This window comes from Neoarius graeffei, chromosome 5, assembly GCF_027579695.1.
Source record: "Neoarius graeffei isolate fNeoGra1 chromosome 5, fNeoGra1.pri, whole genome shotgun sequence".
Taxonomy (NCBI): Eukaryota; Metazoa; Chordata; class Actinopteri; order Siluriformes; family Ariidae; genus Neoarius; species Neoarius graeffei.
In genome coordinates, this window is record NC_083573.1 from 4,455,854 (window position 1) to 4,470,807 (window position 14,954).

General features: G+C 42.2%; 1 protein-coding gene across 1 annotated transcript in view; it reads left to right on the top strand.

Moving 5' to 3' along the window:
• Positions 1 to 14,954, top strand: part of adamtsl4 (ADAMTS-like 4) — a 94,724-nt gene that overhangs the window by 13,099 nt on the left and 66,671 nt on the right. The window contains exons 3-4 of the mRNA XM_060920985.1: positions 9,351 to 9,886; positions 9,974 to 10,376. Of these exons, the coding sequence (XP_060776968.1) occupies positions 9,351 to 9,886; positions 9,974 to 10,376 (939 nt within the window). The remainder of the gene's footprint in view (positions 1 to 9,350; positions 9,887 to 9,973; positions 10,377 to 14,954) is intronic.

Here is a 14,954-nt window from a genome sequence, read left to right on the forward strand (position 1 = left end):
TACTGTTTAAATTTGCCCAGTTAAATAGTTTATTAGCAACCAACTCTGATAGGTTAACGAGTAAGGTAGCCTTGTATTGTAATTGTTTCAAATTGAATTAGTGCCTCAAAATAAATTTTGGAAATTTGGACTGTGTTTATAAAAATGGTGAAAATCTCTCTGCGACAGAGAAAATGCGATGTGTCAATTTGAGTTCTGTCACACATTGCTTTCAAATAGGTGTGAATTTGACCTGTGACTGCAGCTTTAGTCCATCCATCTCTTACCCCATTCACACTTACACTGAAAACCGTTTATTTACTGCTATTCTGCTGTAACGGTGTCATGTGGGAATGAGAGCAAAATGGTAAAGTTGTAAAATTAATCTACAGTATCCCCTGGCAACTTAGTAGCATTAATGGTGATATTTTGCCATGGCTCCCGGGGGAACTGGAAAGCTTGAATTAACGTGTTGTGACCGGTTGTGATGTTGCTGACAGTGATGATGTGTTACCCACAGGTCTGAAATATACTTGTGGTGGCAGCCTGTGGGAAGGGCTGGTATTTACCTGCTAGCACAAAAATGGTCTTCTGTGTATGATTTCGGATTGTATTGGAATCCTGCTCGTGCGGATTTAAATCTGCTCCTCTTGTTTATGATTTAATTATTTTGACTTACAAAAAAGGAAAAGAAACAAAGTTTGTTTTAAATTTTGAGTGTGCGATTTCTGATAATAAAAAAAACAAAATGGCTTATTAATGTCTGTTATTGGCAAGGAAACAGAATGACCAAATGTAAATGTACACAGACTGTTATTGTCCTTTGAATAATCACTTAAACAACGCTAGAATAAAAGCACTATTACAAAGATGAATGCACCCAACCCGCCCAAGTGAAGCCTTTGGCTGAATTCAAATACTCAATCGACATTAATGTCAGATCAGTACCTACAACCTGACCGTTACTCGACGTTCTGGTACACCGTGTATGTAGTCGATCGTCTGGGTACCATTCGACTACTGTGAAATGCCTACTATGTATTCAGATGCTCTATAGGTTATGACTTACTCCTTTTTGCATACTATATAGTAAGGCAGTATGAGTATTAGGATGCAGCCTATGTGTGGGAAACACTGGACGTAAACGATGGTGGAGCGATATTTCGATGGAACTACTGACATCTACATGACCGGAATGGTCATCGTGCTTCACTGTAAAGCAACCAGTTTTAATCCTCCTCTTTCTCTCTCTCTTTCTGTCTCTCTGTAAAACACAGATTTTTCATCCTGAATGGAAACTTTTGTTTGATGAAGCCATTCTTTCGGGCTCTCGCCAACCTTAAAAACTCTCCTCCCACTTTTTATGTATTATTAAGTAAACCATCAAATAAATGTAGATTTATGAGCCTTGCAGCTGTGGCAGTCCGATGGCAGACGAAGATAGTGTGTCCCTACGCTGACCCCAGAGTCAAACAACGCTAATCATGAGTTTTCCAACATCGAATTCAGCTCAGGTTCTCGAAAACATATCACGTTGATAAATTATGTTTCTGTTACAAAGATGATGTTCATGGTCCGGTTCAGCTGAGAGGAACAAGGGCAAATAAAATTGCACTTGAACTCCTGCTACTGTTTTTTCCAGGGTCTTAGTTTTCTGGGCTGTCTTCCAAATGCCACTCTAAACCCCCCACCCCACCCCCATTTCCTACACTGAAGAATTACGTAGCACGCTAATACAGACCACGTTAGATCACAAATGGTCCCTTTTCCATGAACACAGTGGTGTTTGTTCAGGGAGCCAAAAAACTTGTCTTTCTTACATCCCGAGATTGAGACCCGAACCACTCATCAGTTATAAATGTATCCCAATGTGTAAAAATAACAACTGTGGAGGGTTTACCAGGTTTTATTTTTGGCTTTAGGAACATTTTGTACGGTCCATAGTCAATTATTTTAGGATCTACACACCACACATTATTATACCCAAGAGGAGAGATACATGCTTTATTGCTTTTTGGAATTGGCTTTTGGAATTGATTCTGAACTCGTGGCTGGTCCAGAGTTCCTAAACTAAAGGTTTTTGGCTTAGGGTACTGGACTAAAGTTCCTGAACTAAAGGTTATTGGCTTATGTTTCTGGATTAAAGCTTCTGGTCGAATACCTCCTTTCCACCAAAGTGAACTAGTTGCTCGTGCCAGTTCGGAGTTGGTTCAACTTGAGAAACTTTTAAGGTTTGATTTTCCACGGACTAGAGAGCTATCATCGAGCCATGTCATTTTGCCACTGTATCCATCTGTATGCATCACCACTTTTCTGGCAATGCAAAACAACAACGATGGTGGACTACTGGATTAGGCAGACAAGGTGCTGGGTTTTTTTTTTCACAAAGTTTCAGTGGGTCCAGTTGGTCTTGAGAATCCTGCCCCCAGCCCCTGACATAAGCGATTCTTGGTTCAAGACCAGCAAATTGTTGGTGCCACTCTCGAATTAGTTTTCTTCGCCCAGAGCCAGTTCTTTGGTTTTTGAAACATTTGTTTGAGATTAGGCACCAGCTTTGAACTGGCCTGAGAATTCCCTTGGTGGAAAAGGAGTATAAACGGCCTTGGTGAAGGTTCCTGGGCTAAGATTCCGGGACTAAAGGTCCTTGGCTTAGATTCATGGACTGAAACTCTTTGACTAAAGGTCCTTGGACTAAAGGTCCTTTGCATAGGTTCCTGGGTGAAAGCTCTTGGACTGAAGGTCTTTGGATGAGTTTCCTGGGCTAAAATTCCTGGACTAAAGGCTCTTGGCTGAGGTACCTGATCTTTCATTTCTGTGTGAATGTTCCTGGATGAATGAATATTTCTGGCCTTAAACTCCTGGGGTGAAATTTCAGGGTAGAGGGAACGGATTCTCGAACCCGTTCCATTCAAGATTCTTGGAGCGGAACCATTGTAATCAAGGATGCATCATGAACATTGGACATTGCACAATGCACAACAGAACTAAGCGGGCGTAGCAAGATGGAGGAGCACTCTGATTTCCTGCAACCTTTTGTTTTGCAGATATTTGTTTTCGTTCCATTTTTTTTTCTGAAGATGTATCCTTTTCTGTTGTGTTTTCCGTTCCTGTACAAATGAATGGCACGCCCGTGGATGTCATCGCAGTTCAGACTGGTGCACGAACCAGAACAGAACCCATTCCCTGTTGGTGGAAAAGGGTTAACTGTGGCTTCTGGATAATTTTATATTTTATAGAATGTACTGAAACATGGTTAATGTGTTGCAGTTCCTGGTTTTAGGTTCTTGGGTCTGAGGTTCTTGAGCTAGCAAACCTGGTTCAGGTTTTCTTCATTTTCTTCATGAAAATAACTTGAACTGATGTTACTGGGTCTTGGTTCCAGACGAGCAGCAGTTTGGTTCCAGAACTGAACTAATATTGCTGGTTGAGAATTGGCTCTGTGTTTTAGGAACAGTTCCATGGAACAGTTCCAGATTATGCACCAATGCTGGAAGCAGCACCAGAACCTTGTCCATGATTCCCATTCCAACTGGACATCAACCCTCATGCATAGTACATGTACAGAAAATGTGGCACTGTGTGTGTTAGACAGCATTTCTATGTTTGTGGGTGTGATGTCAGCATCAGAGAGACTACAATGGAAGTACCAGGAACTGTAGCCTTGAGCTAAAATTCCTGGGATTAAGTTCCGAGGCTAAAGTTCACGGGATAAGTCTCTTGCAGCCTGTTGCACGGGCTGAACATATGTTCTATCGTAGCATAATTAAAATGAGTTTATGGACTACGAAAAAAAATTTAACAGCTGCACCAAGTGGCCTAGTTTCAACATATCCTTAAGTTATATGCTTAAACGTAAATTTGCTGGTAACATGAGCAAAACTATTCAGTGACTCTGTGGAGTCTGAAAAGTTCTAGCATGTATAAAAAGAGCAATTACTTCTATAAATTCGTTTTGTTTTCTTCGTGCATATGAGGATATCTTAATATGGATAAGATTACGAGTAGACTAAAAATTCATTGCAAACGTGATAGTTTTTAACTTCTGTTGTTTTCTGGTTTCGGACCAACTTTACTCTGTGACTTCCACGAGAATTTGTGTTCAACTGGCCGCTGGTCATTTTCAGCTGAGAGGAAAACACTGCAAAAAATAAAAATCTTAGGAAGTTTATTTGTCTATTTTCAAGTCAAAACATCTAGCCACCCTTATTATAAGACATAATTACCCAACAAGCAAAACCTCATTTAGCTAGAAAGGCTAGTTTTTAGACAGTCCATCTTGAAAATCTTGTATAGACAAAATGTCTTGAAAAAGTCTTATTTGGAGCACCTTTGAAAATAAATAACAAGTTTTTTTTAAAACAAGTAAGTACATTTTGGACATTTGTCAAATGCGGTTCATCTTGTTTCAAGAAAAAAAAACAAAGTATGCTTGTTTTGGGAATAAATGAACTTTACTGAAATCTTTGAATCTTTCATTACAATTCAACTCCACCTTACAGATCCTAAGTTTACTGCGACTGTTTTCTCAGTCATTCAGGTGGTGTTTACATTAGACCGTATCCGTATCGTTTTCGTTGCGGATGCACTGTCCGTGCACATTAAAATGCCGGAAAACGACTCCACAGGCGGAACAGTTTGAATCCGCCAGGGCCCACATATTCAACCCAGTACATATCTGATCCGGTGCTGTGTAAACATTGAGGAACGAGGATACGCAGTGCTGAGCTCTAGCTGACGTCGTCATTGGACAACGTCACTGTGACAGCCACCTTCCTGATTCGCTGGCGTTGGTCATGCCACGTTGGTCATGTGAATGAGCAATACAGGAAGTGTGTTGAGGAAGTCATTAAGTGAATGAGCAATACAGGAAGTGTGTTGGTTACCGTAGCACTAAATAGTCTTGTTGTAATCGCAAAAAAACGGCCGTTCTGCGAGGTGAAGAGTGTACCGAATAGGGGTGTGCAAAAATATCGATACGGCGGTATATCGCGATACTTTGTCTTCTGATTCAATATCGATACTCAAAATTTGAATATCGATATTTTTTCAAATAATAAAATCATGTTTCAGACGGGTTGTAAATCCAGTACGACTTCTGTACCTCCGCTCCGCGAGGTGTCGCTGTGCCGCTCCCTCACTGCAAGGCACTCTTCGTCTTCTCTTTTTTCCCCGGCGGTTGCAGTGAGGAAAAAAAACAGGCAAGCATGGCTGTTAACGTAAACCTAGAGACGCCGCCGAACTTTAAGGCAGATGTTTGGAGGCACTTTGGATTCCAAAGGAAAGGAGAAAAAAACAGTGAGCCGGTGTTCTGTAAAGTTATCCTACCTCTTGGATTTGTCCTACCAAGCCTATTGTGCATGCGCGAAATCCAGGCGGGTAGGAAAATTCAACAGTAGTTTTGTCCTACCGATCAGCTGGGCTGATAGAAAATCGGTGAGTATTTCACTCATTTGCCGATTTTTATGTTTTGTGCGTATTGGTCGAGTCTTTGGCCGAGTCAAATAATTTGTAATGCCTTGTTTTGAATAATAAACCGGTCTGTATGAGAACTTGCTAATTCATGTGTTCTGCGCATGCGCAGTAGGAGACTAAGCTGCACACTGCACTTTTCAATGTGTTTCAGACAGTGTGTTGTTCCTGCAAAATAAGCACAAGTTAAATGTTCTCAGGTGTATGTTCTCAAGTTTACAAAGAACAAATTGATATTAGTGTTAGCACTGAAATGTATGTGCAGTCTGCAGTGCAAGTTTTAAGTTTTCATAAAACAATTTGATTCTGCTTGTTAAGCAGCACTGATGTGTCCATGCTTACAGAAAAGTTGAGAATACTAGCAGAGAAATGGGAATTTTCTGTATGTTGTAGTGAAGCAACTCTTGGTTTTGCCAGCAGTGGAATAGAGACAAATATATGTCTGGCAAGAGTGTGTAGTTATGTATGTGAAATGTAATTTTACAGTGGTCAATAAATTCTGATTTTCTTCAGTGACACAGATATCGTGATGTGGTTGAAATTTCTTGCAATATATCGATTATCGCAGAATCGCTGTACCGTGATATTATCGTTATCGTGGGCAAAATATCGCCATAGTATCGTATCGTGAGGTATCTGGTGATACCCAGCCCTAGTACCGAACACTGTTAGATCCTTCTAGCATAAACACGAAGGCCATACACGGTGTAAAAAAGGCGTCATTGTAGTACCAGTACCACCGATAACAGACTGGCATGCTTCATTTTTTACAACGACATCCTTCCACTTGCAAGTGGTGAGTGACTTGCGCATGCCCGATATGCACCGGGATCATGTGACGTGCCGTCTAATTAGTCATGCGATTAGCGTATCCGTGTATTGGCGTTGCTGTGTGCACGGGGAACGGTTTTGTTGCGGGCACAGAAATTTTGTGTGTGTACGCGAATCGTTTTAAAAACGTTAATCTGATGATCCGCTGACTCGAAATAATGTAAACAGGGCCTCAGAGTGAGCTCCTTCTAGATGCTGTACACACTCTAGACCAGACAAGTGCCTTCAAAAAGGCTATGAGTGAGTGGAGGCGTTTTAGTGAGGTCTTTTTGGAATGCTGTGAGTTAAGTTCAGTGTTTTTTTTTGTTTTGTTTGTTTGTTTGTTTGTTTGTTTGTTTTTGTGCCTGATCTTGTAAACCCCTCGTACACATGAATAGTCAGTGCCCCCAAAATGCACTGTTGCTTTGGCATTGTGTAAGCACTGCAAGTCAAAATGCGTAGACTTTTTTTAATTTTTTGGTGCCTGAGGTCCTGGGGAAGTGGAATCTTAAGAGATGTTTTAATGTTTGAATGTTGAAATGGGAAAAAAAAATAAACTTGTTGCAATGCTACACGTGTCGTCACCTTGAGTCAAGATAGTCTCTGGTCTCATATCTAGAGTATTTTACTAATTACAGGTCACAAAAGGAGAATCTTTTAAGTTAGCAATGCTTAGTTGTAGAATTTAACAATCCTAATATTCAGTTTTTACTGCTAAGACTTTGTCATGAATTTAAGTGAAATACCCTTAAAATGAAATACAGTAGTGCTTGAAAGTTTGTGAACCCTTTAGAATTTTCTATATTTCTGCATAAATATGACCTAAAACATCATCAGATTTTCACACAAGTCCTAAAAGTAGATAAAGAGAACCCAGTTAAACAAATGAGACAAAAATATTATTCTTGGTCATTTATTTATTGAGGAAAATGATCCAATATTACATATCTGTGAGTGGTAAAAGTATGTGAACCTCTAGGATTAGCAGTTAATTTGAAGGTGAAATTAGAGTCAGGTGTTTTCAATCAATGGGATGACAATCAGGTGTGAGTGGGCACCCTGTTTTATTTAAAGAACAGGGATCTATCAAAGTCTGATCTTCACAACAAATGTTTGTGGAAGTGTATCATGGCACGAAGAAAGGAGATTTCTGAGGACCTCAGAAAAAGCGTTGTTGATGCTCATCAGGCTGGAAAAGGTTACAAAACCATCTCTAAAGAGTTTGGACTCCACCAATCCACAGTCAGACAGATTGTGTACAAATGGAGGAAATTCAAGACCATTGTTACCCTCCCCAGGAGTGGTCGACCAACAAAGATCACTCCAAGAGCAAGGCGTGTAATAGTCGGCGAGGTCACAAAGGACCCCAGGGTAACTTCTAAGCAACTGAAGACCTTTCTCACATTGGCTAATGTGAATGTTCATGAGTCCACCATCAGGAGAACACTGAACAACAATGGTCTGCATGGCAGGGTTACAAGGAGAAAGCCACTGCTCTCCAAAAAGAACATTGCTGCTCATCTGCAGTTTGCTAAAGATCATGTGGACAAGGCAGAAGGGAAAACTGTTCTGTGGATGGATGAGACCAAAATAGAATTTTGGTTTAAATGAGAAGCGTTTTGTTTGGAGAAAGGAAACCACTGCATTCCAGCATAAGAACCTTATCCCATCTGTGAAACATGGTGGTGGTAGTATCATAGTTTGGGCCTGTTTTGCTGCATCTGAGCCAGGACGGCTTGCCATCATTGATGGAACAATGAATTCTGAATTATACCAGCGAGTTCTAAAGGAAAATGTCAGGACATCTGTCCATGAACTGAATCTCAAGAGAAGGTGGGTCATACAGCAAGACAACGACCCTAAGCACACAAGTCGTTCTACCAAAGAATGGTTAAAGAAGAATAAAGTTAATGTTTTGGAATGGCCAAGTCAAAGTCCTGACCTTAATCCAATCAAAATGTTGTGGAAGGACCTGAAGCGAGCAGTTTATGTGAAGAAACCCACCAACATCCCAGAGTTGAAGCTGTTTTGCACAGAGGAATGGGCTAAAATTCCTCCAAGCCGGTGTGCAGGACTGATCAACAGTTACCGGAAACATTTAGTTGCAGTTATTGCTGCACAAGGGGGTCACACCAGATACTGAAAGCAAAGGTTCACATACTTTTGCCACTCGTAGATATGTAATATTGGATCATTTTCCTCAATAAATAAATGACCAAGTATAATATTTTTATCTCATTTGTTTAACTGGGTTCTCTTTATCTACTTTTAGGACTTGTGTGAAAATCTGATGATATTTTAGGTCATATTTATGCAGAAATATAGAAAATTCTAAAGGGTTCACAAACTTTCAAGCACCACTGTAAATAAAACTGACTTGAATGGCTAAATGTAAGAAGTACGATCTTGTTATAAGAACTATTTTGATTATTTTGAGTTAATCAGATCTCGCGTAATAAGTTCCCCAATCTTATTTTGGAATTATTTCATCTAAAAACAGGTTAGATTTTTCATCTTACTTTAAGGAATCTTACCAAGTCAAATTTGACTAGTTCCATTGGCAGATTTTTTTCACCTGATTCAAGCAAATATGCTTTGTTTTAATCTTTTATTTCTTATTTTTGAAAGGCCATTTTTTTGCAGTGAACAGAGGAACGAGAGTGGCTGGTGTGTGCAAATGCAAAGCCAAAACGTGATGGTAGTTTTCCAAATCAGTGGAGACAGCCTGGGGCAACAGAACAGAAGGGTGCTAAGTAGTGAACGCTACAGGAGAGATGGGCCACACGGTAGTGAGGAAACAAACAGATGAGCTGGAAATGTTTTGGTTTTTTTTTTGGATGTGCTGAGTTCCCAAGATGGGGCAATGCCACACCTGACATGAGGCGAGTTCCAGCACATTCCAGCTCATTACTCGATCATTATTCACAGCTGTGTATTACCTACTGTCGTGCGCACTACATGTTGTAATTGCCCCAGGCCATCTTTTTTGATTTCACAGGCAAGCAAATAGGAAGACAGAAAAAATAGAGACAGCTAGACAGATGTGATCAGAACATTTCGCATTATTTATTCACTCTCTCTCTTTGTTCCAGGTGATTGGTCGACGCCCCCGACAGATAGAAGGGGTGGGGCTAGACGGTGTATGGGGCCCATGGAGTGAGTGGGCAGAGTGTTCTCAGAGCTGTGGAGTGGGCGTGAGTGAGAGGCGTAGACAATGCATACCACCGCCCCAAACCTGGAGTAGTGGACTGGGTTACCTGCCATCAGGTGTATCGAGCCACACCCCCTTACTTCCCCCCGACATGCCTTATTACCGCTCCTCATATCCTGGCAATGACAGAATTTATCCGGCCATTCAGAGTCCTGGACTACCTCTGTATCGAGACACACCTGAAGGGGCAGGGCAAGAGCTGCCCAATCATGTGCCTCCTCTCTACCGCCCAGATGTCGTACCGCCCAATCAGCAGCCGATTTCAATTTATCGTTCGCCGTCTTCTTCATCCTTGCATGTATATGGCCAGTCAGGGAGAGGATCCAGACGGCCAGCCAGTGAGGGGGCTGGAAGAGGAGGAGCAGGTGGGAGTAGGAGGTCAATCTCCACCAGTAGGGATCCAGCGTCTGCGAGAAGGTGAGTGTAAATAGGTGAACTCTTTCTTTCTGACATCTCTTTTTCTGTGTGTCACTCTCTCTCTGTCTCTCTCTGTCCATTCCTCAGACAAATCCGTCCTGGTCAGTTCGGTTACGGCAGGGTTCCGTACTCGCTCCCACTTCACCGCCAAAACCGGCACACGCGATACGCCCGTCTCCATGGAAACGCCACCACCGAGTCACAGCAGGTCTCACACAGCATTGTGGCTACGAAGGAAGTGGAGAGCCAACGTGAAGAGAACGAAGAACGAGCAGACACAAAGCCGAAGGCGAGACAGAGACCGAGATCCATCACTAGGCGTGCCCCTCCTCCAGCCTCTTCCCCCTTCTCTTCACCTCTCCACAGGCCACACCCACCTCCAGACACACCACTCTATGCCCCGCCACCTTACATTCCATCTACTGTGGTTCTGGTTCAGCAATACAGGTGCTCTGGGAAAGACACGGAGATTCGGAAGTGCACTGTCGAGGTAAGACCACTAAACTGTATTTGGCACAAAACCTTCAAACACAGCCCTAAGTTTAAGTTTTTTTAAAAACTACAGTAACGAAAAATTCCATGTTACGGTCTTATTGTGCATCTAGTAATCATTTGGAAGTTGAAGTTGTCTCTTCATAATCATGACTAATTTGCGTATTAGTGCGAACGTCAGGCTGCGTCGACACTCGAGTAATTTTTAAAAAACGAATTAACATTCCTGTGCAGCTTTTACATTGGAAAACTCACATTTATGATCCGAATCGCACCTGAAGGCAGCATTACTGATTGTGTCGGTAACATCGAGCACTTACGATTCCATTTCTGCAAAATGGGGAAGTGAGGGCTGAATGAGAAGAAAAGTTCTGTGAGTTCGCTGAAACTCTGCCTAAGCAGATTAAAAGCTCTTCAGATTTCTCACATGCCTCTGCTTTGTTTATTTCTCCAAAAATTGCCGACTTGTATCCTTGAACCCCATGTATCCTTGAGCGTATCCACTTCCTGCGGTCTGGAGGAAAGCATCTCAGACAAGAGGCAATTCAGACGCGCACTAAGATTGAAATGTATTGAAAAACGAAGAGATGATTTGGCCAAAGTGTTTGGAAGTGCTGGAACAAACGAGCGTTCTTGGGAGTGGACTCAGACGGCTGGAGCCTCGTGCACTACTGCAGTACCACCCTGTACGCGCCGAGCTGGAAGAGCTTCACACATGTCTTGTATTGGAGCGAGGCAGTGTTTCATGCTTCAGAGACTGTTGGCAGGGTGCAGTAACACACACACACACACACACACGCAGACTTATATACACAGAGTGGTTACAGTATTTGGATAAGATTGAAAAAGAGGCAGAAAGTCTGACAGCACTACTACCTAGACTATCTATCTGTCTCTCCAGCTACATGTTTGTCTTTCTATCCGATTGTCTATATATCTGTCTGTCTGTCTGTATCGCTCACTGTCTGTTTGCCTGCTTACAGTGGTGCTTGAAAGTTTGTGAACCCTTTAGAATTTTCTATATTTCTGCATAAATATGAACTAAAACAACATCAGATTTTCACACAAGTCCTAAAAGTAGATAAAGAGAACCCAGTTAAACAAATGAGACAAAAATATTGTGCTTGGTCATTTATTTATTGAGGAAAATGATCCAATATTACATATCTGTGAGTGGCAAAAGTATGTGAACCTTTGCTTTCAGTATCTGGTGTGACCCCCTTGCGCAGCAATAACTGCAACTAAACGTTTGCGGTAACTGTTGATCAGTCCTGCACACCGGCTTGGAGGAATTTTAGCCCGTTCCTCCGTACAGAACAGCTTCAACTCTGGGATGTTGGTGGGTTTCCTTACATGAACTGCTCGCTTCAGGTCCTTCCACAACATTTTGATTGGATTAAGGTCAGGACTTTGACTTGGCCATTCCAAAACATTAACTTTATTCTTCTTTAACCATTCTTTGGTAGAACGACTTGTGTGCTTAGGGTCGTTGTCTTGCTGCATGACCCACCTTCTCTTGAGATTCAGTTCATGGACAGATGTCCTGACATTTTCCTTTAGAATTCACTGGTATAATTCAGAATTCATTGTTCCATCAATGATGGCAAGCCATCCTGGCCCAGATGCAGCAAAACAGGCCCAAACGATGATACTACCACCACCATGTTTCACAGATGGGATAAGGTTCTTATGCTGGAATGCAGTATTTTCCTTTCTCCAAACATAACGCTTCTCATTTAAACCAAAAAGTTCTATTTTGGTCTCATCCATCCACAAAACATTTTTCCAATAGCCTTCTGGCTTGTCCATGTGATCCTTAGCAAACTACAGACGAGAAGCAATGTTCTTTTTGGAGAGCAGTGGCTTTCTCCTTGCAACCCTGCCATGCACGCCATTGTTGTTCAGTGTTCTCCTGATGGTGGACTCATGAACATTAACGTTAGTCAATGTGAGAGAGGCCTTCAGTTGCTTAGAAGTTACCCTGGGGTCCTTTGTGACCTCGCTGACTATTACACGCCTTGCTCTTGGAGTGATCTTTGTTGGTCGACCACTCCTGGGGAGGGTAACAATGGTCTTGAATTTCCTCCATTTGTACACAATCTGTCTGACTGTGGATTGGTGCAGTCCAAACTCTTTAGAGATGGTTTTGTAACCTTTTCCAGCCTGATGAGCATCAACAATGCTTTTTCTGAGGTCCTCAGAAATCTCTTTTGCTCGTGCCATGATACACTTCCACAAACATTGTGTTGTGAAGATCAGACTTTGATAGATCCCTGTTCTTTAAATAAAACAGGGTGCCCACTCACACCTGATTGTCATCCCATTGATTGAAAACACCTGACTCTAATTTCACCTTCAAATTAACTGCTAATCCTAGAGGTTCACATACTTTTGCCACTCACAGATATGTAATATTGGATCATTTTCCTCAATAAATAAATGACCAAGTATAATATTTTTGTCTCATTTGTTTAACTGGGTTCTCTTTATCTACTTTTAGGACTTGTGTGAAAATCTGATGATGTTTTAGGTCACATTTATGCAGAAATATCGAAAATTCTAAAGGGTTCACAAACTTTCAAGCACCACTGTATATGCCTATATGTCTGTCTGTTTGTATGTCTAATTCTCTGCCTACATAGCTAGCTTTGTATCTTTCTTTTTTTTCCTATCTGTCTGTCGCCCTGCCTGCGTGTCTCTCTGTCTGCTTGTATGTGTCTATCCAGGTGTCATTACAGCTCTGTGGTCTGCAGTCCACACCGTCCACATCCCCTGTTTTTAGTGAACGGGACAGAGCCAGAACATCCTCGTTACCTCGTTATGACTCTTCTTACTGTAATAACGAGTACAGGATGTGAAACAGAGACGGGGCTTGAGCTGTGTGAGGCGGTCGTCAGGTTGTGTATACTCAGACTGTATGGAAGCCCAGCTGGGGCATTTCTCCTCTGTGCTCCCTGTGTGGTTTTGTACTTATTTTTTTCCATGTTTTCAACCATGTAGGTCTTTTCTGTAAAACTCGTTCTATTTAATATCAGTTTCCCGATCCACTTCTGCCAAACTCACTGCACACATGATTCATATTAACCCTGTCATCAGTTATCACTTATACAAGACTTACATTTTTTTCCTGTGGAATTTTGCTCTTTGATATGAATTGGAAAGAGTGTTATTCGGATATTTACGGTAGGTGAGCTCGTCCAGACCTTATGACAGACCAATACTGAAATTAACATTGTTAGAGCTTTGGTAAATAACAACATAAAAGGCACTACTAAAATGGCATGAGGTCACAAATCGCTGTGTTTTGTGGTTGTGTGTGTGTCACAGTGGCACTGTTTTTAAAAGGGTGTGAGTGGAAATAAAAAAAAAACACGCACACACACACACACGGATACACACTGTCAGGAAGCAGTTCTCTGATCCACCTCTGGCATGAATGTGTGATCGCGTGATGGATGAATCATCCACTTAGCCGATGTATGGCTGAGATTCACTTCCTCTGTTTGTGCATATATGTGTGTGTGTGTGTGTGTGTGTGTGTGTGTGTGTGTGTGTGTGTGTGTGAGAGAGAAAGAAAGAGGGAGGAACTGAGACTAAGACAAAGAGGGAAATCAGAAGGAGTGACGCACCTAAGTTATAATGCAATGAAAGAGGGCACTGTATTTGCACGTTAACACACACACACATGCCAGGATTCCCAGAAAGACAGAGAAAAGGAGGAAATGAGAGAGAGAGATAGGATGCTTCTCTCTCTCTCTCTCTCTCTCTCTCTCTCTCTCTCTCTGTTGATCCCATCTTCCTTTTTCTCTGTAATCACTGAGTAAACATTAGCAGAGCCATGATGAACCACACTGATGCATGACCCATGATGAACCACAAACATGACCTTGAGAAAAGTGGGTTTGGGAGAAGACAGTGCGGAATGAAGGAGTGTGGGATAGATGGTGTCAGATGAAAGGATAAGGGATAATATGATGTGGGTTGAAGGAATGAAGTGGTATGGGGTAGGATGGTGTGGTATAAAAGGGTGTGGGATCAAGGAGTGTGGGATAAGAGGGTGTAAGATGAAGGGGTGTGGGATAAGAAGGTTTGGGATGGAGGGTTGTTGGATGGGTGGGAGGGGGATGGATGGGTGGGGGTTGGTATTGGAAAAACAGGGTGTGGGATGAAGGGGTTGGGGATAAGAAGGTGTGGGGTTTGGTATAGAGGGTACGGGATAAGAAGGTGTGCGATGGAGGACTTTGGGATGAAGGGGTCTGGAATGAAGGGTTGTGGGAGAAAGTGGGATGGGATAAGAGGGTGTGGGATGGAGGGGTATGGGATAAGTAGGTGTGGGTTGGAGGAGTGTGGGAGGAATTGGTATGGGATAAGTAGGTGTGGGTTGGAGGAGTGTGGGAGGAATTGGTATGGGATAAGAAGGTGTGGGATGAAGATTTGCAATGGAGGAGTGTGGGAGGAATTGGTATGGGATAAGAAGGTGTGGGATGAAGATTTGCGATGGAGGAGTGTGGGAGGAATTGGTATGGGATAAGAAGGTGTGGGTTGGAGGAGTGTGGGAGGAATTGGTATGGGATAA